Source organism: Bufo gargarizans, chromosome 1 (genome assembly GCF_014858855.1).
Source record: "Bufo gargarizans isolate SCDJY-AF-19 chromosome 1, ASM1485885v1, whole genome shotgun sequence".
In the NCBI taxonomy this organism is placed as follows: Eukaryota; Metazoa; Chordata; class Amphibia; order Anura; family Bufonidae; genus Bufo; species Bufo gargarizans.
This window is the reverse complement of record NC_058080.1, coordinates 743033344-743057845: the sequence shown is the minus strand read 5'-3', so window position 1 is coordinate 743057845 and position 24502 is coordinate 743033344. Positions and strand designations below refer to the sequence as shown.

General features: G+C 46.7%; 1 protein-coding gene and 1 long non-coding RNA gene across 3 annotated transcripts; both read right to left on the bottom strand.

Annotated features, from left to right (window-relative positions):
* Positions 1 to 443: 443 nt before the first annotated feature.
* On the bottom strand, positions 444 to 2046 carry LOC122930427 (gastrula zinc finger protein XlCGF17.1-like). Its single transcript, XM_044283822.1, has 3 exons — positions 1992 to 2046; positions 1229 to 1783; positions 444 to 583 (listed from the first exon to the last, which is right to left on the bottom strand). The coding sequence occupies exons 1-3, from the start codon at positions 2023 to 2025 to the stop codon at positions 444 to 446; spliced, it is 729 nt and encodes a 242-aa protein (XP_044139757.1). The 5' UTR covers positions 2026 to 2046.
* A 282-nt stretch (positions 2047 to 2328) lies between these two features.
* On the bottom strand, positions 2329 to 4254 carry LOC122925007. 2 transcript variants are annotated; one of them, XR_006387478.1, is made up of 3 exons: positions 4195 to 4254; positions 2693 to 2817; positions 2329 to 2378 (listed from the first exon to the last, which is right to left on the bottom strand). It is a non-coding gene; the product is annotated as an uncharacterized LOC122925007 (long non-coding RNA). The 2 variants fall into 2 exon arrangements; XR_006387477.1 differs by lacking the exon at positions 4195 to 4254 and adding an exon at positions 3168 to 3179.
* Between the last annotated feature and the right edge of the window lie 20248 nt (positions 4255 to 24502).

Genomic DNA, 24502 nt, shown 5'->3' with positions numbered 1-24502 from the left:
TTGTCCATTACATGAGGACGCACTTGATGGTCTTATTATGTGAGGCACATGGTTTTATCAATTTGGGCTTTCATGTGCATCACATTAATTCCATCATGTGCCTCCACATATTAATCCTGTTGCCCATTATGTAAGAAGGTATTTGATTGTGTTACTATTAGGCCTCAGGCACCCGGCCGTGTTCCACGGCCGAGAGTGGTCCGTGGTAACCCGGCCGGGATTCCTGCTGACAGCGGGAGCGCACTGTGTCATTGGTTGCTATGACGCCGTTCGCTTCATGCCACCGGTGCACTACAGTAATACACTCGCATAGATCATACGAGTGTATTACTGTAGTGCAGCGGCGACATTAATAGTAAGTACCTCTTCACATAATGGGCAACATGGGGTTACTGTGGGTATTTCTTTGTGTTATTTTATTTGTTATCGAATAACATAATTCTTTAATTGGAATCGAAATCAAAGTCTAAATTCTGGAATTGTGATCGTATCCTTACTCTTCTGTGACTTTTCTCATGACTATCACGATCTGATTTTTGATTAAAACATTGCTCACATTCTGAACATGAATACGGCTTCCTAACTGCGTGACGTAGCGCATGTTTAACAAGATTTTGTCTAAGTGTAAAACGTTTCTTACATTCTGAACACGAATACAGCTTCTCTCCTCTGTGACTTCTCTGATGTGCAGCAAGACTTAGTTTCTGTGTAAAACATTTCCCACATTCTGAACATGAATACGGCTTCTCTCCTGTGTGACGTAGCGCATGTTTAACAAGAGTTTGTCTAAGTGTAAAACGTTTCCCACATTCTGAACATGAAAAAGGCTTCTCTCCTGTGTGACTTCTTTCATGTTTAACAAGATGTGGTTTATCTGTAAAACATTTCCCACATTCTGAACATGAATACGGCTTCTCCCTTGTATGTAATTTCTGATGTGTAACAAGACTTGATTTAGCATTAAAACATTTCCCACAATCTGAACATGAATATGGTTTCTCTCCAGTGTGTCTTCTCTGATGATAACTAAGTTTGGCCTTAGTAATAAAACAGTCCCCACATTCTGAACAGAAGTATGGCTTCTCCCCTGTGTGCATTCTCTGATGTGTAACAAGACTTGATTTAGCATTAAAACATTTCCCACATTCTGAACATGAATATGGCTTCTCGCCTGTGTGAATTCTTTGATGCCTGACAAGATAGAATTTATCTGTAAAACATTTCCCACATTCTGAACATGAATACGGCTTGTCTCCGGTGTGACTTTTCTCATGTCTAACAAGATGTGATTTACATGCAAAATATTTCCCACATTCTGAACATGAATTTGGCTTCTCTCCTGTGTGACTTCTCTCATGTCTAGCAAGATGTGCTTTATGTGCAAAATATTTCCCACATTCTGAACATGAATACGGCTTCTCTCCTGTGTGACTTCTCTCATGTCGAACAAGCGCTGATTTATATGCAAAATATTTCCCACATTGTGGACATGAAAACGTCTTCTCCCGTGTGCGAATTCTTCTGTCTGTAGAGAGACTTGATCTTTTTGTGATCACTTGAAACCTTTCACCCCCTTTCTGACCGGCACTTGTGGTAGCAATCTGTGATTGGTCAGATGAAGATTCCTCATGATCAGAGGGATTATATGACAGATCTGTACTGTGAAGTCCTGGATGTACATTAAGGTTTTCTCCTGAAGAGCATTGCATGATGTCTTCATCTTCTGCTTTATAATTTAGTGATAACATGACGTTTCCCTCAGAATTCTTATGGGAATTTTCTGCTAAAGATACAAAATGAAATTTTGGATACACTGCACATGTTGGCTCTTACCTTGTGATATAAGAGGCTGGTGCTCCTCCATTACATGTCACTGCACACACGTGTATACACTGCACATGACGGCTCTTACCCTGTGATATAAGAGGCTGGTGCTCCTCCATTACATGTCACTGCACACACGTGTATACACTGCACATGACGGCTCTTACCTTGTGATATAAGAGGCTGGTGCTCCTCCATCATGGCCTCCTTGTACAGATCCTTGTGTCCTTCTATATACTCCCACTCCTCCATGGAGAAATAGACAGTGACATCCTGACACCTTATAGGAACCTGACAACACAATGACACTGTCATCACACAGACCCCTCCAGTGCTGTTACTGGAGAATTTCCCAGCATTCCCAGCAGTGTCACCTCTCTAGTCAGCAGCTCCATCATCTTGTGGGTGAGTTCTAGGATCTTCTGCTCATGTATCAGGTGGTGAGGGGGAGGCTCTGTGATGGGGGGAGGGGTCTTGCTCCGCCCTCCTGACTCCTGGAGATGGATGATGGGAGTCACACAGTCCCCCGATGTCTTCTTCACTATTGTGTACTCCTGTGGATGGAGAGAGACACTTAGGGAATAAACCCTTCAGGGTCCATGTGCTCTACTCCGGCCCTCTCCTCCTGGTACAACGTGCCTACTTACCTTCTCATGGCTCCTACAACATGACTATTGGTCACTGGTCACATGACACATCACTCACCATATTGGGGGCTGATTTTCAGGTTCTCCATCACTTGGAAGGTCTGGAGGCCGTTCTCCAGGACCCTGGACTCTTCCTATCACTTCCTATGATGGATTCTCCTTCCCGATGTCTGACTTGTTACAGAATACAATACAGAGGAGAGAAATCTAGAAAAGTTTACCTCTCCGCTCAGCAGGGAGATGATCTCCAAGGTGAGGTCCAATATTCTTCTGCTGATCTCCTTCCTGTCCATCCTTGGTGGCTCATTCAGGAGAAGGCTCGTATTGCTGGTTTTCTTCATGATACCTCCAAAAAAAAGAGAAATAAAGGTTAATCAGTGAGTCCCATGTCTCCGATAACGAGGCCGAGAGAAAGTACAACTCATCCCACAAAACTGAGACCCTCATAAAGCTGCACTGATGGGAAAACTCTGAGCTCCATGTGTATCTAAGCTCCTGGCAGTGCAGTGTGTGGAAGCAGGAGACATGTCCTGAGTATCTCGGCCCCCCGATCTGGTGCTGGTTGCCGCACAGAACACTGCACACACGGATTGCACACTCCACATGACGGGTCTTACCTTGTGATATAAGAGGCTGGTGCTCCTCCATTACATGTCACTGCACACACGTGTATACACTGCACATGACAGGTCTTACCTTGTGATATAAGAGGCTGGTGCTCCTCCATTACATGTCACTGCACACACATGTATACACTGCACATGACGGCTCTTACCCTGTGATATAAGAGGCTGGTGCTCCTCCATTACATGTCACTGCACACACGTCTATACACTGCACATGACGGCTCTTACCTTGTGATATAAGAGGCTGGTGCTCCTCCATTACATGTCACTGCTCACACGTGTATACACTGCACATGACGGCTCTTACCTTGTGATATAAGAGGCTGGTGCTCCTCCATTACATGTCACTGCACACACGTGTATACACTGCACATGACGGCTCTTACCTTGTGATATAAGAGGCTGGTGCTCCTCCATTACATGTCACTGCACACACGTGTATACACTGCACATGACGGCTCTTACCTTGTGATATAAGAGGCTGGTGCTCCTCCATTACATGTCACTGCACACACGTGTATACACTGCACATGACGGGTCTTACCCTGTGATATAAGAGGCTGGTGCTCCTCCATTACATGTCACTGCACACACGTCTATACACTGCACATGACGGCTCTTACCTTGTGATATAAGAGGCTGGTGCTCCTCCATTACATGTCACTGCTCACACGTGTATACACTGCACATAACGGCTCTTACCTTGTGATATAAGAGGCTGGTGCTCCTCCATTACATGTCACTGCACACACGTGTATACACTGCACATGACGGCTCTTACCTTGTGATATAAGAGGCTGATGCTCCTCCATTACATGTCACTGCACACACGTGTATAAACTGCACATGACGGCTCTTACCTTGTGATATAAGAGGCTGGTGCTCCTCCATTACATGTCACTGCACACACGTGTATACACTGCACATGACGGCTCTTACCTTGTGATATAAGAGGCTGGTGCTCCTCCATTACATGTCACTGCACACACGTGTATACACTGCACATGACGGCTCTTACCTTGTGATATAAGAGGCTGGTGCTCCTCCATTACATGTCACTGCACACACGTGTACACACTGCACATGACGGCTCTTACCTTGTGATATAAGAGGCTGGTGCTCCTCCATCATGGCCTCCTTGTACAGGTCCTTGTGTCCTTCTATATACTCCCACTCCTCCATGGAGAAATAGACAGTGACGTCCTGACATCTTATAGGAACCTGACAACACAATGACACCGTCATCACCCAGACCCCTCCAGTGCTGTTACTGGAGAATTTCCCAGCATTCCCAGCAGTGTCACCTCTCGAGTAAGCAGCTCCATCATCTTGTGGGTGAGTTCTAGAATCTTCTGCTCATGTATCAGGGGGTGAGGGGGAGGCTCTGTGATGGGGGGAGGGGTCCTGCTCCGCCCTCCTGACTCCTGGAGATGGATGATGGGAGTCACACAGTCCCCCGATGTCTTCTTCACTATTGTGTACTCCTGTGGATGGAGAGAGACACTTAGGGAATAAACCCTTCAGGGACCATGTGCTCTCCTCCGGCCTCTCCTCCTGGTACAACGTGCCTACTTACCTTCTCATGGCTCCTACAACATGACTATTGGTCACTGGTCACATGACACATCACTCACCATATTGGGGGCTGATCTTCAGGTTCTCCATCACTTGGAAGGTCTGGAGGCCGTTCTCCAGGACCCTGGACTCTTCCTATCACTTCCTATGATGGATTCTCCTTCCCGATGTCTGACTTGTTACAGAATACAATAAAGAGGAGAGAAATCTAGAAAAGTTTACCTCTCCGCTCAGCAGGGAGATGATCTCCAAGGTGAGGTCTAATATTCTTCTGCTGATCTCCTTCCTGTCCATCCTTGGTGGTCATTCAGGAGAAGAGGAGAGAACTGGAGGAGCTGGAGGCTTCTAGTACTGCAGGCGCCTTTATGAGAGGAGAGGAAATCATCCAGGGGGCAAGACCAGATGTCCCCTCCAGAACCGCACTTCCTGAGCCTGGAGGGGCCCCGCTTCTCAGAGCCCCCACCACATGGATTCCAGGGGCCCCAACATGGAGATCTCTGGTGGCTCCACAGGAGATAAATGTCTGATAGATGCAGGTCCCACCTCTGGGCTGTGCTCAGCTGTGTCCAGAGCTCCTAGAGAAGAGACTGGAGAGAGCTGAGCTCAGGCCGGGCCCCGCTCCATTCATTCTCCTCCTGGATGCAGGGACCCCTCACCAGGACAGTCAGGGGCCAGTGAATGATGACAACCCCCACTATCCCCACTACTCCCCCATCATACTAAGCTGAGGAGCGGAGAAGGATTCCTTGTGTGTAATGGAGGAGAATCTCCAGAGGTGACATGTCTGAGCTCTCCACCACACTGTCTCCTCACAGCTCATCTTACCTGCAGGCTGGAGGAATGGCTGATACCAGAGAGAACAAGAGCCCTGACTACCGACCAGGACCTGCCCAGTATCTGCTGCACTGCCAGAGCTGAAGGACCTGGGGTGACGTCACTGTCATGTGATCCGGGGCGGGGCGGGGCGGGGCGGGGCGGGGCTCAGCAGTGGAGCTAAGAAGAGGTGGGGTTAAAAGCAGTGATTTTAGTCATGTGACATGAGGGGGCGGAGCTTTCTATGGAGAAGGAACTGTAGGGCTGAGGATATTTTTTTCTCTTTACAGCCAAGTAAATGCTGGGAGTTGTAGTTCTCTGATATCCTATAATAGCAGTCTGGATGTGCTGGGAACTATAGTTCTCTCCTTTGATTTCTTATGACAGTCTGGACAGGCTGGGAGTTGTAGTCATTTTCTCTGATATACTATAATGACAGCCTGGAGATGCTGGGAGTTGTAGTTCTCTCCTCTGTTTCCTGCACATGATTACGGGGGTGGCCATCATGGAAGCCAAGCCCTGCAGGACTAGGTAGGATTGAAGTGGCTTCTGCTTGTCCCTGGTCTTCTTCAGGACTCGGGAACAAGAGGGATAGGAGAATAAATGTGGAGAAATATTATCCAGCAGGTAATGGATAGACCGTCCAGCTCCTCCGGATAATCAGTCGTCAGACTTCTCTCACATCACCATCACACCATATCTGGAGCTCTCAGTTTCTGAATGATTTGGAGAAGAAGATGAGTATTAACCCTTACTGCGCTGAGTGGATTGTCTTGCAGATGAGCAGATTGGATTTGCCATTGAGATTGCCTCTGATATGAACTGTAGAAATGCTTCTCAAGGTGACCTCCGCCCAACACACAATCTGTCTCCCTTCTTCTGACCGGGAAAGGCGTCTGTTTCCACCTTGTTTATGGGGGAAAAAACATCCACCGTGTTGTCCGTCTGAATTAAGGGCTGAGAAATGAGTAAGGCCGATGTGATTGCCCCGAGTTCCTTCATGTTTGATGACAGGAGATCTGATGACGGACACTTCTTTTCTACCCAGTGATTCTTGACATGGGCACCGCAACCTGAGCCTGAAGTATCCGTGGTGAGGAGGGTTGTTTCTGGTATCAAAATATCGATACCCAATCAATACTTTTGTCCCGGTATCAATTCGATACCGGGATTTGACATTTGCCGATACTAGGCTGCACTACTGCTCTGGCTAGTATTAGAGAACACGGAGCGCACTGCTGTATGAGTTTGGGACCCGAACTTTTGAGCACTAAAATGGCTGTAAAAATGTCATGGAAAGGGCTAGAGGGCTGCAAATGGCCTCAAAATGTGGTTAAGAGCATGGCAAGCGCTCTGCAAACAATGTGGATAGTGAAATAACTTAACATAAAATACATAAAAATAATGATCTTGATCTAGGAGGACGAGGTCCATATGGAGTAGGAGGTTGAGGAGGCGGTGGATGTGGCGGTGTAGGTGGAAGCGGCGGTGGAGGAGGAGGAGGTAGCCTACACTGCTTTTTGGTTTTACATTTTATTTTTTTAAATTAGGGTACACCCCAAAACATTGGGAAATATAACCTGTGATAACCCCCTCCAGTCGTGCTAAACACGTTCAGACAATACACTGGCTGCAGGGCAGGCCAGCACCTCCAAGGCGTAAAGGGCATGCTCAGGCCATGTGCCCAATTTGGAGACCCAGAAGTTGCAGGGGCTGACCCCTATCAGTCAGTTTGTGTAGGCGTGTGCACACATACTGCTCCACCATGTCGCACGTCCCCGTGATGTTCATGATCCAATTAGATATCTGCTCTATCAACTTTCGATGTCCTTTTCTGCGCCGACCATGGTGATCACGGGTGGCGGGGAATCAGGGTTCCAGGCCGGAGAGGGAGCGTGAGAAAGAGAGGCCACATCCAAGGGAGGATTCATTTTTTAAAATTTAAAATGATAGAGTTGAAATATGGGAGAAATTATTAAAGTGTAAAAGTGGGACAACTTTTCAAAGTTTAAGCATTGAATGAAAGGATGTAAGGATGTGGCGTATTAATTACTGAATAATTTATTACATTTTATTCCCTGTCACCTATGCAGAGCAGGGGCTTATTCACATCTAAAATTGTATAATGTCAACCCAAGAATGTAACAGAAAAATTATTAAAATTTATTAAGCTGTCAACTAGGTAGAGGAGGTGTATATTACACCCAAAAATTGGTGAATTTCAGCAAAAAATGTAACTGACTATTTATTTTTTTCGGTCTACTAGGTATAGCAGTGGTACATCACACCCAAAAATTGGTGAATTTCACCAGAATATATAACTGACCATTTTTTTTTTAACCTGTCTACTAGGTATAGCACTGGTACTATACACCCAAAAATTTGTTAATTTGACCATAAAATGTAACTGACAAAGTAGTGAAATGATATAAGATAAAACACTTACAAAAAAAAAAAATATTGATTTATGAGGTGGAGGTCCATATGGAGTAGGAGTTTGAGGAGGCGGTGGACATAGCGGAGTAGGTGGAAGCGGCGGTGGAGCGGGGAGGTAGCCAACACAGGTTTTTGGTTTTAATTTTGTAAAATTAGGGTACACTCCAAAAGAGTGTAAAATATCCAAAATACAAACATGAGCAAGTGCGCTGCAGTATAACAATGGCTGGTTAGTGCCGGTATACATGTCTATTCTGCACAAGGTACGGGCAAGTCCTGTGGGATCCATGCCTGGTTCATTTTAATGAATGTGAGCTTGTCCACATTGGCTGTGGACAGGCGGCTGCACTTGTCTGTGATGACGCCCCCTGCCGTGCTGAATACACGTTCAGACAATACACTGGATGCAGGGCAGGCCAGCACCTCCCAGGGGTAAAGGGCAAGCTCAGGCCATGTGCACAATTTGGAGACCCAGAAGTTGAAGGGGGCAGACCCGTCATTTAGAACGTGTAGGCGTGTGCACACATACTGCTCCACCATGTTGGTGAAATGCTGCCTCCTGCTAAGACGTTCCATATCAGCTGGTGGTGCCGATTGTTGTGGCGTGCTGACAAAGCTTTTCCACATTTCGGCCATGCTAACCCTGCCTTCTGAGGTGCTGGCGGTGCCCCTGCTGCGTTGGCGACCTCTTCCTCCTTCTCTGCCTTCGCCTTGTGCTTCCACTGTGCCCCCGCTGTCAGGTGGGAATGCCACCAGCAGCGTGTTTACCAGCGTGCGCTTGTACTTGCGCATCTTACGATCACGCTCCAGTGACGGAATTACGGACGGTACGTTGTCCTTGTAACAGGGATCCAGCAGCGTGGCCACCCAGTAATCAGCACTGGTTAGAATGTGGGCAACTCGGCGGTCGTTGTGGAGACACTGCAGCATGTAATCACTCATGTGTGCCAGGCTGCCCAGAGACAACGACAAGCTGTCCTCTGTGGGAGGTGTATCGTCTGTGTCCTCTGTATCCCCCCATCCACGCACCAGTGATGGCCATGAGCTGGTCTGGGTGCCACCCTGCTGTGAACATGGTTTCTCCACCTCCTCATCCTCCACAACTGTGCCCTGGCTGGACAATTGTGTACCTTGGGTTTGTGGGTGCAGGAACCCACCCTCGGAGCCACTTGGGAATGACTGTCCGGAAACCTTACGAAATGATCCCTCTTCTTCCTCCTCCTCCTGTGCCACATCCTCTTCCATCATCGCTAGGAGCGTTTTTTCAAGGAGGCATAGAAGTGGGATAGTAACGCTGAGAACGGCGTTATCGGCACTGGCCATGTTGGTGGAGTACTCGAAACAGGTCTCGTATGGAGGCCCAGTCATTGGTGGTGAAGTGGTGCTGTTCCGCCGAGCGACTCACTCGTGCGTGCTGCAGCTGAAACTCCACTATCGCCTGCTGCTGCTCGCATATTAGGGTACGTCAAACCAGCTAGGGTACGTCAAACCGGCATATTAGGGTACGTCAAACCGGCTAGTCCCAGAGCTGCTACGAGATTTCGCCCATTATCGCACACCACCAGGTCGGGCTTGAGGCTGACTGGCACAAACCACTTATCGGTCTGTTGTTCCATGCCCGTCCACAGCTCCTGCGCGGTGTGGAGTTTGTCCCCCAAACAGATACATTTTAAAACTGCCTGCAGTCGTTTACCCCTGGCTGTGCTGAAGTTGGTGGTGAAGGTGTTACGCTGACCGGATGAGGAGCTGGTAGAGGATGAGGAAGCAGAGTAGGAGGAGGAATCAACAGGAGGCAAACTGAAGCGCCCTGCAATCCTCGGTAGTGGAAGGACATGCGCCAAACTGCTATCCGCCTCAGGCCCAGCCGCCACTGCATTTACCCAGTGTGCTGTTATGGACATATAACGGCCCTGACCATGCTTACTGGTCCAAGTATCCGTAGTCAGGTGCACCTTGCCACAGATGTCGTTGCGCAGTGCACACCTGATTTTGTCCCCTACTTGGTTGTGCAGGGAAGGGATGGCTCGCCTTCAAAAGTAGTGGCGGCTGGGCACGACGTACTGTGGGACAGCCACCGCCATAAGGCCTTTAAAACTATTTGTCTCCACCAGACGGAATGACAGCATTTCAAATGCCAGTAATTTAGAAATGCTAGCATTCAAGGCTAGGGATCGCGGGTGGGTAGGGGGGTACATCCTGGCACCTGAGGAAGGGGTTTCAATTGTGCGTGTAGCTGGCACAGATCGACCACATCCTCTCCCTGCAACAGAAGCTCCACCAGCAGCACCACGACCTGGTCCACGTCCCTTATTTGACGCTCTCCTCATATTTTTCAAATTTAGGATCTTGCCCTAAATGGCTGTTAAATTAATAGTAGAATAGAACGACAGTATGTAAAGGGAGTATCTCACACGGTCTGAACAGTGAAGTAAATATTTCTTTGCCCAAAATGGCAGTATTTTAAATGGCTGTATTTCTAATGCCTGATTCAAACCCCTGTATGTAGAGGGAGTATCTCACATGGCCTGAACCTCTGTAGGCCTGAATTTAATATTGGTGCATCAAATGGCGGTATTTAAAATCTCTGAATGTAACCCAAATGTATTAAATAGTGTATCTCACAATGACATCTGCATCAAAGGCTGCCAACCAAATTTTTTGTGCCCAAACGAGTGTTTGTTTAACAACTGAATTTGACAGCAGTATATAACCCTGTAATTTCACACGTGCTGATGCTGCAAGGCCTGAAAATTGAGTTTTTTGTCAAAAAGTGTGTTTTTCAAACCCCAGAAAATGATGGGTGTATTTCTAGCTTAAATTGCACGCTGACTAATCCAGATGTTGTAGATTGACCAAAAAGTGTTTTTTTGGTAAGAAAATATGAAAGCTGTATATATTAAACTTGAATTTAACACTTTGCGATCTGGAAAATGCAGTTTTTGGAAAAATGAAGTGTGTTTTTGAAACCCCAGAAAATTGCACACTGAGTAATCCAGATGTTGTAGTTTGCCCCCCAAAAATTGTGATTTGCAATGTTCCAAAAGCTCAGATGCAGTGCTGGTGCATAGTGTTAGTATTTTTTGGTCAATGGCCTCAGGGCAGGGTAAAACGATAGTGCCCTGCACCCACACAACTATTTCTCTGTAGATCGCTGAGTTAGATTCTCTCCTATTCTCTCCCTGAAATCACAAGTCCAGCAGAATCCTCTCCCTACACTTGCAACAGCAGAGTGACGTGCAGCACTACGTGACCCAAGCGTATATAGAGGCTGGGTCACATGCTGCTCTGGCCAATCATAGCCATGCCATTAGTAGGCATGGGTGTGATGGCCTCTTGGGGCAAGTAGTATGACGCTTGTTGATTGGCTGCTGTGCAGCCTTTCAAAAAGCGGCAAGAAAGAGCCGAATACCGATCCCAAACTTTTACGGAAATGTTCGGGTCCGGGGTCCAAAAATCCTAAAGTTCGGTACGAACCTGAACTTTACAGTTTGTGTTCGCTCAACCCTAATTGTAATGTTGCAGAGGGGATCAGACGCCCAAAAGTGAATGTCATAAATAAAGTAAAGAAAAAAAAAGTAAAAAAAATGTGTTTTAAGTAAAAAAAACTGAAAAAACACCCACACATATTAGGTATTGCCACATCCGTAATGACCGTCTCTATAAATATATCACATGATCCACCCCGTCCGATAAACACCATAAAAAAAAAAAATTAAAATAATTTAAGATTCCTTTCTAACAAGTGTTGGAGGGGGCAAGGAGTGACCTGAAAGTTACAGTAACTTTCCACAAGAAGCTCACAGATCGTTATACAAAAAATGGCTGTTACCACCAGACATCTGAGAAGCTCTGACAGACGTTCTTCAGAACCTCCTGCTTGAGGTTCTTTTGTTTTGCTTTCGTTTTGTCATCTCGTTTCCCTCTCTCAGCTGTCATCTAGTTGCACTGATTGCATCCCTTTAAATACCCTCCCATACTGCATCACTTTGCGGTTTATACAACTTCCTGGAGTGTGTACATGCTGGATGCTACAATCGATGCTTCTACAGATAAGTCTGTTCATTGATTTGTGTTTTCCTGTTTGCTTGATCCTAGGTGACCCTGACTCCCTCTGTATTAAGTGTAGGGAGCCAGTGGTCGTGTCCCCTCACTATTATAGGGTGTTCAGGTGTCATACAGTCGAGGCACGAGGGCATACAATTTTCTATCATAGAGATCTTTGCATGGGCTGAGAAGACAGGGAGAGTTTCAGGGCTTAAATAGGGGTCACCCTTTTGTTCCTTAGTTTTGGATCCAGTCAGTCGGATCCTTATTTGTAACTTCTTGTTTTCTGTTACACTATCCGTGACATTATAAACTGCCAAAACCGTCTTAAGCATGAATCCGGTTTCAACCTTGATTGACCGCATGCAGGGTCTTTCACTGGAGGTAGCAGATCTCTGGAAAACTGTCTCTCAGTTTGAGGTGACCGTTTCTGCTTGCGTTCATGGAATTTGTTCTGAGCCTAAGATCTCGCTTCCGGATACGTTCTCCGGGGGTAGTGAGAATTTTGTTCGTTTTAGAGAGGCTTGCAAACTCCATTTTCGCCTACTTCCCCATTCCTCTGGTGATGAGGAGCGGAGGGTGGGGATCATCATCTCGCTGCTCAGGGATAACGCTCAGTCTTGGGCCTTTTCGCTGCCGGTGGGGGCACGACCCCTCCGTTCAGTGGATGAATTTTTTTAAGTCCTGGGTCAGATATATGATGATCCGGATCGTATTGCTCTGGCTGAGTCTAGACTACGTCTGTTATGCCAGGGTAAACAGTCCGCAGAGATATACTGTTCAGAATTTCGGAGATTTGCAGCTGATACTGATTGGAATGATGCTGCACTCCGAAGTCAATTTTGCCATGGTCTTTCAGAGGGATTGAAAGATGCATTTGCCTTTCATGAGAAACCTACCTCCTTGGACTCTGCCATGTCTCGGGCCGTTCGTATTGACAGGCGTCTTAGAGAGAGAGGAGAGATCACTCCTTCCTGTCATACTCAGTCCAAGGACAGTGCGGCGGTCTCATTCAGTGCGCAGGGGTCTCAGTCTCTCTCAATCCCCTCTGAGCAGGAGCCCATGCAGCTGGGTTTGCTTGCCTCTGACAATAGAAGATTCAGCTCTCAGAGGAGGGTTTGTTTCTGTTGTGGAGGTATAAATCATTTGGCAAATGTTTGTCCCTCTAGGAGATTCAGGCAGTTTTTTGAGAGTAATAAAGAAACAAAAAGAAAAAAATCCTCTAAAAACGTTCCATCTGTTACTATTGGCAAGGTTGATGCGGAAATTGAAGGTTTTCCGTTTGCTTGTAGTTCCCGTTTTGTCCTACCTGCCAGGGTGGCGCTAGAGAGCAAGAACATTTTTTGTGAGATTTTTGTAGATAGTGGAGCAGCTGTCAATCTCATTGATAATCAATTTGCTATAACACATGGTTTCCAGGTAGGCACTTTGGGAAAGGATATACCTGTTTTTGCTATTGATTCCGCTCCACTTTCTCAGAAATCGTTAAAGGGCATAGTTCACAATATCCGTTTGATTGTGAGTGATACTCATGTTGAGGATGTGTCATGTTTCGTCCTAAGCGGGTTGCCTACTCCTCTAGTGTTGGGGCTACCCTGGCTCACTAAACATAACCCCACCATTGATTGGCAAGCGAGGCAAATAAATGGTTGGAGTGACTTTTGCAGAGAGAATTGCCTCACGACATCTGTTTCAGAGGTTTCTACTAAGACTGTACCATCTTTTCTCTCTGAATTTTCGGATGTGTTTTCTGAGAGTGGTGTTCAGGAGTTGCCCCCTCACAGGGAGTACGATTGCCCTATTAATCTCATCCCAGGCGCCAAGCTGCCTAAATCTCGTTTATACAATCTCTCCCAACCTGAAAGGGTCGCTATGCGTGCTTATATCTCTGAGAGCCTGAGAAAGGGACACATACGACCCTCGAAGTCACCTGTTGCCGCTGGTTTTTTCTTTGTTAAGAAAAAAGATGGTTCTTTAAGACCATGTCTGGATTTCAGGGAGCTGAACAGTATCACAATTCGTGACCCTTATCCGCTTCCTCTGATCCCGGACCTGTTTAACCAGGTTGTTGGGGCTAAAGTTTTTTTCCAAGTTGGATCTAAGAGGGGCATACAACCTGGTCAGGGTCAGAGAAGGAGACGAATGGAAGACGGCCTTCAATACCCCTGAGGGCCATTTTGAGAATTTGGTTATGCCTTTTGGTTTGATGAATGCTCCAGCCGTCTTTCAGCATTTTGTGAACAGCATTTTTTATCATTTAATGGGGAAATTTGTACTAGTGTATCTAGATGACATTTTGATTTTTTCTCCTGATTTCAAAACTCATAAGGACCACCTACGTCAGGTCTTGCTCATCCTGCGGGAGAATAAATTGTACGCTAAACTGGAAAAATGTGTGTTTGCGGTTCCAGAAATTCAATTTCTGGGGTTTCTTCTCTCCGCTTCTGGTTTTCGCATGGACCCCGAGAAGGTCCGCGCTGTGCTTGAGTGGGAGCTTCCTGAGAATCAGAAGGCGCTGATGCGTTTTTTGGGTTTTGCCAATTATTACAGGAAGTTTATTTTGAATTATTCCTCTGTTGTTAAACCACTCACTGATATGACTAGAAAGGGGGTAGATTTTTCCTCCTGGTCGGTAGAGGCGCGTAAGGCCTTTTCTAGTATCAAGGAGAGTTTTGCTTCCGCTCCCATCTTGGTACAACCTGATATCTCTCTGCCCTTCATAGTTGAGGTGGACGCTTCTGAGGTGGGTGTGGGTGCGGTCTTGTCTCAGGGTCCCTCTCCTGCCAAATGGCGACCGTGTGCCTTTTTCTCGAAGAAACTCTCCTCCGCAGAGAGAAATTACGATGTGGGAGATAGGGAGTTGTTGGCCATCAAGTTAGCTTTTGAGGAATGGCGCCATTGGCTAGAGGGAGCCAGACACCCTATTACCGTGTTTACCGACCATAAGAATCTGGCCTACTTGGAGTCAGCCAAGCGTCTGAACCCGAGACAGGCCAGATGGTCTTTGTTCTTTTCAAGGTTTAATTTTGTTGTCACGTTCCGCCCTGGGGTTAAGAATGTGAAGGCAGATGCCCTGTCACGTTGTTTTCCGGGAGGTGGGAATTTTGAAGACCCGGGTCCCATTTTGGCTGAAGGTGTGGTGGTCTCTGCTCTTTATCCTGAATTGGAGGCAGAGGTTCAGGCAGCCCAGGCAGAGGCTCCTGATCTTTGTCCTCCTGGGAGGTTGTTTGTGCCTCTCGCTTTAAGACACAAGGTTTTTAAGGAGCACCACGATACTGCCCTTGCTGGACACCTGGGGGGTAGAGCCACAGTGGATCTCATCACTCGGAGATTCTGGTGGCCGGCGCTTCGTAAGTCGGTTGAGGGTTTTGTGGCAGCCTGCGAGACCTGCGCTCGTGCCAAAGTCCCTCATTCACGGCCATCAGGTCCTCTTCTTCCGTTACCCATTCCTTCCCGTCCTTGGACACATCTGTCCATGGACTTCATTACGGACCTGCCTCGTTCCTCGGGGAAGACTGTGATTCTGGTGGTGGTGGACCGTTTTAGCAAAATGGCGCATTTCATTCCTTTTCCTGGGTTGCCCAATGCTAAGACGCTGGCGCAGGCATTTATTGATCACATTGTCAAATTGCATGGTATTCCTTCAGACATAGTCTCTGATAGGGGCACGCAGTTTGTTTCCAGATTCTGGAAGGCTTTCTGTTCTCGCTTGGGGGTTCGGTTGTCATTCTCTTCTGCTTTCCACCCGCAGTCGAATGGCCAGACAGAGCGCGTCAATCAGAATCTGGAGACATATCTGCGCTGTTTTGTGGCGGAGAATCAGGAGGATTGGTGTTCTTTTTTGTCCCTTGCTGAGTTTGCTTTAAATAACCGTCGTCAGGAGTCCTCTGATAAGTCACCATTTTTTGGTGCATATGGGTTTCATCCGCAGTTTGGGACATTCTCTGGAGAGGGGTCTTCTGGTTTACCTGATGAGGAGAGATTCTCCTCGTCTTTGTCATCTATTTGGCAAAAGATTCAGGATAATCTAAAGAGCATGAGTGAGAGATATAAGCGTGTGGCGGATAAGAGACGTGTGCCTGGTCCGGACCTGAATGTTGGTGATCTGGTGTGGTTGTCTACTAAGAATATCAAATTGAAGGTTCCCTCCTGGAAGTTGGGTCCTAAGTTTATTGGGCCTTACAAAATCTTGTCCGTCATCAATCCTGTTGCCTACCGTCTTGATCTTCCTCAGACTTGGAAGATCCATAATGTTTTTCATAAGTCCCTATTAAAACCTTATGTCCAACCCATTGTACCCTCCTCTTTGCCTCCTCCTCCGATTGTGGTTGATGGTAATCTTGAATTTTCAGGTCTCTAGGATTGGGGATTCTCGTGTTGTCCGCGGTTCTCTCCAGTACCTCGTTCATTGGGAGGGTTATGGTCCTGAGGAGAGGATGTGGGTCCCAGTGACGGACATTAAGGCCACTCGTCTCATCAGGGCTTTCCATAGGTCCCATCCTAAGAAGGTGGGCTCTGAGTGTCCGGAGTCCACTCGTAGAGGGAGGGGTACTGTCACAACCAGACATCTGAGAAGCTCTGACAGACGTTCTTCAGAACCTCCTGCTTGAGGTTCTTTTGTTTTGCCATCTCGTTTCCCTCTCTCAGCTGTCATCTAGTTGCACTGATTGCATCCCTTTAAATACCCTCCCATACTGCATCACTTTGCGGTTTATACAACTTCCTGGAGTGTGTACATGCTGGATGCTACAATCGATGCTTCTACAGATAAGTCTGTTCATTGATTTGTGTTTTCCTGTTTGCTTGATCCTAGGTGACACTGACTCCCTCCGTATTAAGTGTAGGGAGCCGGTGGTCGTGTCCCCTCACTATTATAGGGTGTTCTGGTGTCATACAGTCGAGGCACGAGGGCATGCAATTTTCTATCATAGAGATCTTTGCATGGGCTGAGAAGACAGGGAGAGTTTCAGGGCTTAAATAGGGGTCAGCCTTTTGTTCCTTAGTTTCGGATCAAGCCAGTCGGATCCTTATTTGTAACTTCTTGTTTTCTGTTAAACCATCCGTGACAATGGCAGTATGAAATACAAACATGGAGGCTGAGGACACAACATGGAGTCTTAACCCTCAGAATTCCCCCATTTTGAGATATTCACTCACCACAGGTGTCAGATACACATACTTCAGCCGGACATTCCCCTTGCTGCTGGTTTTCAAGATTCTGCATATCTGCACCTGTGTTCCTGTTACACACTCTGCTCAAGCACATCAATGTGAGCTTAATTACAATGTAAATGAGTGCAACAATCAACACAATCTGTATTATTTCGTTTACTATACCCATAAGCCACCCACCAACATTTTTAAACCAGTTTACTGTATGCAAGCAAGAGAAGGTATCTGACCACCAAGAGTCCTTGTTAGCACTATGTGCATCCAGCCATTTATCTCTCATTTCTTTCATCTTTTCGATACCTGCTCTTACTTGAAGGTTGCCTTGTGGATCTATATAATGACAACAAGCAGATCCTATTATTTTACATATTCCTCTTTCCTTAGCACTAAGACAGTCTAAAACTAGAGTCTGCTGGTTAGTAACTATGATTAACTGAGATTGTACATCATTAGTTTGGTTTACAAGGCCTAACACATCCCCTATTTGGTCATCTGGGTAGTCAGTGGAGTTAAACTTGAAACTTTCATTTTCTGGTGTTTAGATAGTTAAGAAGATTCTACAGTTTATGTTAGCAAGTTCTAACCACGGCAACGGAATCGCTAAATAAGACATAGTCTTTGAACTCACAGGACTCTGAGTACAGATCCAACAGTTTTTATAATTGTCCGCATCAGTCATATATTTTCTTTAACATGACTTGATAATGCCTAATAAGGGCATTGTCCCAGTCACTTTTTAGGTTCACATGTAGAGCTTGAATGCTCAGAGCCAGGAATAGCAGTGCAAGGATCTCCATCCTCAGGGTTGGGCACCTTTCTTGCATTGTGAGGTGTAAATCCAGTTAGGCTTTCCTTACATCTTTACAGAGGTTGCAGTTTTCAACAGGACTTGGAAGGGACCATCAAATCTGGGCTTAAAGGTTTTCCTCACATGCCTCTTTATCACCACCCAACCTCCAGGCTCAAGACTGTGTGCCTTCTATTGAATCAGGGTCTGGAATGGAAGCAAACACTTGTTTATGAGTGTGATGTAACCTTTCAGTAAGGGCTTTCATGTAACTGACCATACTATCAGTCTGCAACTGTTTAAGAAAATACAATCCTAGCCTTGGAGCACTGCCAAACAATACCTCAAAGGGGGACAACCTTGTCTGCTTGTTCGGGGTGGTTCTTATGGAATATAGGGCTAGAGGCAAACACTCTGTCCATGGTCTACCTGTTTCCTGCATGGCTTTCAGAATTTTCTGTTTTATTGTCCCGTACAAACATTCGACTCGGCCGCTGTTTTGTGGGTGGTACGCCATATGGAAGCCCTGAGGCTTGCATAACCTCTCTCATTACTTTACCTGTAAAGTAGGAACCTTTATCTGACTCAATATCTTCAGGAACACCATACCTGCATATCAGTTCACTGACCAGTTTCTTTGCTGTATTCTTGGCATTTGCTTTGGCTATTGGGAAGGCTTCCGGACAACCTGAAAAGAGATCAACACACACAAGAGCTCACATACTCCTACCTTAAGCAGTTGTATATAGTCTATCTGCAGTCTCTCGAACGGGTAAAATGGCCTAGGAGTGTGCTTGCTTGGAGTCTTCACCATTTGGCTGGGGTTGTTCAATGCACAGACCATACATCCTTGTACAAATCGAGCGACTACTGCAGAAAACCCTGGATAGTGATGGACGTACATCGGTCGGGACAGTTCGTGATTGTGCGAATGCGATCAAATGTTTGCCAACCGCAAGTTTGCGGCGAGCCCCATTCACTTTATTGGTAGACGAACCTGGAAAACCTTCAGGTCATATTTGCAGCCACCAAATACTTACTAGAAGTGCACAAATAGTCCCACAACATGGAGAGTGACATACCAGAGGGGGATCAATGACAAAAATTCCCACAAAAAATGTGTATTTTAATCAGGTGCCATTTCTATGTGTCTTAAAGGGAAATTCTCAAGAATGTGCCTGCTGGAGCCTAGAAAAATGTTATTTTAGGCCACGGGAGTTATTAGGCATTCACCTGACATAAAAGAACAAGTGATTATGTACCTCAAGGTACATTATGCAGTCAATAGATAACATTTTTACTGTAGCCCACTGGAGTACAGGCCCCAAACATTAGGCATTCACCGTACAGAAAAGATCAAGTGATTATGTGGCTGGAGGTATATGAGACGGTCATTGGATATCAATTTTACTGCAGGCCAGTGAAGTATAGGCCCCAAACATTAGGCATTCACCGTACGGAAAAGATCAAGTGATTATGTGGCTGGAGGTATATAAGATAGACATTGGATAACAATTTTACTGCAGTCCAGTGGAGTACAGGCCCCAAACATTAGGCATTCACTGGACAGAAAAGAAAAAAGGGATTATGTGGCTGGAGGTTTATTAGACGGTCATTGGATAACAATTTTACTGTAGGCCAGTACAAATACATGTCAAATACATATGTTTAAAATAAATAAAAATATTAAATTGGATTAAAAACATGGCTAACGAACCCCCCCCCCCCCCTCCCCGGAATAAACCCCAAATGATAATAGGTGAAAATCGATAACACGTGGTCGTCACAGGTGTTGAATTCCTCTGAGGCCCCAACAATTAGGCATTCACCGTAAAGGAAAGATCAAGTGGGTATGTGGCTGGAGGTATAGTAGACGGTCATTGGATATCAATTTTACTGTAGGCCAGTGGAGTACAGGCCCCAAAAATTATGCATTCACCGTACAGAAAAGATCAAGTGATTATGTGGCTGGAGGTATATTAGACGGTCACCGTATAACAATTTTACTGTTGGGCAGTTAGATTACAGGCCCCAAAAATTATGCATTCACCGTACAGAAAACATCAAGAGATTATGTGGCTGGAGGTATATTAGACGGTCATTGGATATCAATTTTACTGCAGGCCAGTGGAGTACAGGCCCCAAACATTAGGCATTCACCGGACAGAAAAGAGAGAGGGAGGAGGGGCTGGGGGCTGGCATCTGGTTCTGTAATGGCAGCGGGGCCCGTTGCAGTCACTGTAGTCTACTACACTGGGCCCCGCTCACTGTAGTATAATCATATCTAACTTGTGGGTATTGTTAAAGTATTCAAATTATCCTAAATGGCAACAGAATTTCCTGGCCTGCCGCAAGATGTCCTAGACCCCGGGGTATTTGGCAATAAATTGCTGCACGACTAAGTTCAGGACGTGTGCCATGCAGGGCACGTGTGTCATTTTGCCTTGTTTCAGCACGCTCAGCAACACCACTTTACCAACTGTCAAATTGAGCGGCGTTAGCCACTGATCGGCCTGTGACCGCAGAGCTGAAAGCAGTGCGGGACCGGTGTGGCTCTTGGTTTTCAGGCACAACAGCCGCAGCACAGCATGGCAACGTCTCACCTGGCATGTCAAATAGGTTCTGGGGAGCTTGAGGGGCAGCGAAAGAGGCGGTAGCAGTGGAAAAGGAGGAGTCAGCCGAGGCGGAGACGGAGGATGGAGTAGGAGGAGAAGAAGAGGGAGGCCTGCATGCAATCCGTGGCTGTAACACCAAATGCACACAGGTGTCACGGGTTGCATTCTTGACAGCCGTCAGAAGGTTCACCCAGTGGGCAGTAAAAGTTATGTACCTTCCCTCCCCGTGTTTGCCAGACCACGTGTCTGTGGTCAGATGTATCTTGGCACCGACACTGTGTGCCAGACATACATTCACTTGCCGCTGAGCATGGCCATATAGCTCTGGGATGCCCTTCTGGGAGAAAAATTTCCTTCCGGGGACCTTAAATTGCGGTGTGCCAATGGCAACAAATTTTCGAAAGGCCTCCGAGTCCGCCAGTTTATATGGCAGTAGTTGGTGGGCTAGCAATTCCGACATGCCAGTGGTCAGCTCTGGCATCATCAACTTTTTACGTTCAAACATTTGGGCCACGGAAGCCTGCTTTTTGCCAGATAAACGCAACAACAGCATGGTGGAACGTGGAGGACAAATGGGAGGAGAAGGATAAGAGGCAGGACGTGGAGCGCCGGGAGTGTGGCTTTGTGGGTTTTGACGGTGTTGCTCCCACTGGGCTTGGTGATGGGAGGCCAGGTGCCTTCTTAAAGCGGTCGTCCCTTGGTGAGTGTTGGGCTTACCGCGACTTTTGCATTGACAGCACAGACTGCAGATGGCAACACAATTGTCAGCAGCTGACACGGAGCGCCAGATGTGACCGAGCATGGTGGATGGCTCGCTCCAGATACATTTACAGTCTGCTTTTTGCCTCCTGTGCACTGTGAGTTCTGCCTGCTTCTCCTCCTTCTACCCCTATCTGCTGCTCTGTCTCTCTCTCTGAGCTCCCCTCCTCTTTTTCTCTTGTGGGCACCCACGTGACATCCATTGATGTCACCTTCACCACCACTGACATTAGAGATATCTGAGTAGGCAGCAACAGCAGGGAACTGATATGGGTACTGTCGTCAGACTGCTGGGTGGCGGCCGTTGCTCCCTCCTCTTCCTGATCCGATGCCAAGAATGGCTGCGCATTGGTAAGGTCTGGGAATGGATGGGAAAATAATTCCTCTGACTCGAGTGGAGGGGCTATGGTGGTGGTGGTGTCTTTGGGGGTGCAGCAGAGAATGAGGAGGGTGCAGATACAGAGGATGAGGAGGGTGCAGAAGAGAAAGGCTGATTGAGCCACTCAACCAACTCCTTTGATATAATCGCACACACCTTCTCCAACTTCCCACTTAGGCTTCGGCCTCATGCACCTGTCCGACCCCTACCACCCCTGCGGAATGGCCTGTCTCTTCCTCTGCCTGTCATTTTCAAAATGACCCTGTGACAAAGTTCCTATAGAAGAGCAGTATTTGTGAAAGCAGGTATATCTCAGGCCTCAATCAATATTTGGTGGAAGCTGGTATATCAAACCCCTTAATCAATATTTGGTGAAAGCCGGTTGTAACGGATCTCCTGGCACCCCGACCAGGTACCTCCGTTGATGTATGCTCCTAGTGCTTCCCAAGGACTCCAAGCACTCCACTTGACACCATAACCACCACAGACCCCACAAACCGCCGCAGCTTGGTTGGGGTCTCACTGTCCTCCACCCACGCTGGACCCAAGACCGGGCTTCAGCTTCCAGTGGGTGAACCTCTCCTAAATCCAGAGAGCAGGAACCATGAACAAGCTTTTACAAGAGCTAGTAGTTATAGCCAGGGGAATATAGCAAATCTTCAGCGTATAGCAATCCCCAGTCTCGATCAGTTACCCAAACACCAACCTTAACATGATGAAAGGTAAAACCGGAACTCTTTATTGAACACACAAGCATTGACTTATATACACATTTTCCAACAAGGGTACCACCCCGTGGACCTAGTTAGGAACTGAGGACATAACATAGCAGCCAATCCTTTACAGTTTTACAGTTTAAACACAAAAACAATACATTCAACAAACACGGTGGCATTGTCTGTGACGCAATTAACAAACACAATGGCATTGCCTGTGCCGCACTCAATAACAGAATAGGCATTGTCTTTGACGCAATCAACAAAATACAATTACCAAAACACAATGGGCTCTGCCTGTGATACAATTACCAAACATAATGGGCTAACTTAATCACTCACAGGCAGAAAACACAAATTTTTCCCCAAAACACAGAAAGCACCTCAAAACCCCACATATCCCCATAATTTATACATCCATGGATAGCTCTGATCTGGGTGAACAACATATCCAAAAATCACCCAGATCCAAGCAAGGGTTCCCGAATTCCATGGAAGTCACATTTGGCCGACCGCAAGCATGGCTTTCCTGCCCAAAACAGTTCCACAGATTTAGGCTGTGCGACCGGTCTGTCTTCTCCTTCAAAGTTAGTATATGGGCCATAATCCTGAGGCAAGAGGCTGGCAAACAGGCCCCTCCAAAACCCAGTGGCGAGATTAGTTTCGCCACACCGGTGTATCAAAGGCCTCAATCTATATTTGGTGGAAGCAGGTATATCAATCCCCTCTATCAGTATTTTGTGGAAACAGGTATATAGAACCCCTTAATGAGTATTTGCTGGAAGCTGGTATATCATACCCTTTAATCAATATTTGGTGGAAGCCGGTGTATCGCAGGCCTCAATCAATATTTTGTGGAAGCTGGTGTATCACACCCCTCAATCAGTATTTTGTGGAAGCAGGTATATCGCACCCCTTAATCAGTTTTTTGGGGGGCAACAAGTATATCAGACTAGTTGCAATTAGTTATTCCAATAGCATTTGTCCCTCTATCTAGCTGCGGTATCTCAGCAGAACTGCACACAACTGATGCACAATACAAATGCACTATAATATACTTTCTATGGTAGAAGGTATATTATAGGTATATCACACCCCTCAGTCAAATGTTTTTTTTGTTGGGGAGGGGGGCAACAAGTATAGCACAGCAGTTGCAATTAGTTGTTCCAATAGCATTTGTCCCTCTATCTAGCTGCGATATCTCAGCAGAACCGCACACAACTGCTGCACAACACAAATGCACTCTAATATACTTTCTATGTTAGAAAGTATAATATACTGTAAGTATATCACACCCCTCATGTCACACCTATCGATAGCACACATATACCAGTCCTTAAAAGGACTTGTGTGGTCCTATTAGCTAGCGCGTGGTGTCCCTAACGGTCTGTCTGTCACGGCTGAGGACGGGGAAAACCCTCAGCCGTGCAATGCCACGTGATGTTAGTTGCTGCTCGGCCAGGACAACAGAATAAGGGAGCAGGTCACCGCCTAACACATCCCTAATCCGACCCTAACTTCTAGCTGCATGAGCCGACCTTGAAGGTAGGAGGGCCCATGTTCAGGAACCTCGGATCCCTACTCACCCTCCGCCGATCCCTGAACTAGGAGATGGGTAGACCACCTGTTCCTTCTGGATGCGGAGAAACAGGAGTCAAAACTGGCCGAGCTGCAATGGGATATAACCATAAACAGACTATGGATATGGCAGGAGAGTGAAAGACTTCCACCTCTACCTGCCACAGACACACTGACTGGATCCCTGGACACAAGTGCTAGCTGTCCACACACAGACAAAAAGGACACAGCACACATAAACACACAGGGACCCAGAACCATAGCTGCAATAATAACACACCACATAGACATAAACTTGACATCACATAAACATCTTGTATCACAATTTATGACCACAAGGGTGGCCCTCACTGGCAGATGGTATATGGGACCAGGAGAGTGCCTCCAGCTTACTACAAGGCTGGAGTACCCCTCAGACATCAGGTCTCAACTGAGGTTAACCACTTCAACCCCGCTAGCTGAAACCCCCTTCATGACCAGAGCACTTTTTACACTTCTGCACTACACTACTTTCACCGTTTATCGCTCGGT

Coding starts and splice junctions, on each gene's coding strand:
- LOC122930427 (XM_044283822.1), bottom strand. CDS start 2,025: ATGATGGAGGAGCACCAGCCTCTTATATCACAAG. Junction 1,784..1,991: donor CCAGCCTCTTATATCACAAG/GTAAGAGCCGTC, acceptor TTGTATCTTTAG/CAGAAAATTCCCATAAGAAT. Junction 584..1,228: donor GCCGTATTCATGTTCAGAAT/GTGGGAAATGTT, acceptor TACGTCACGCAG/TTAGGAAGCCGTATTCATGT.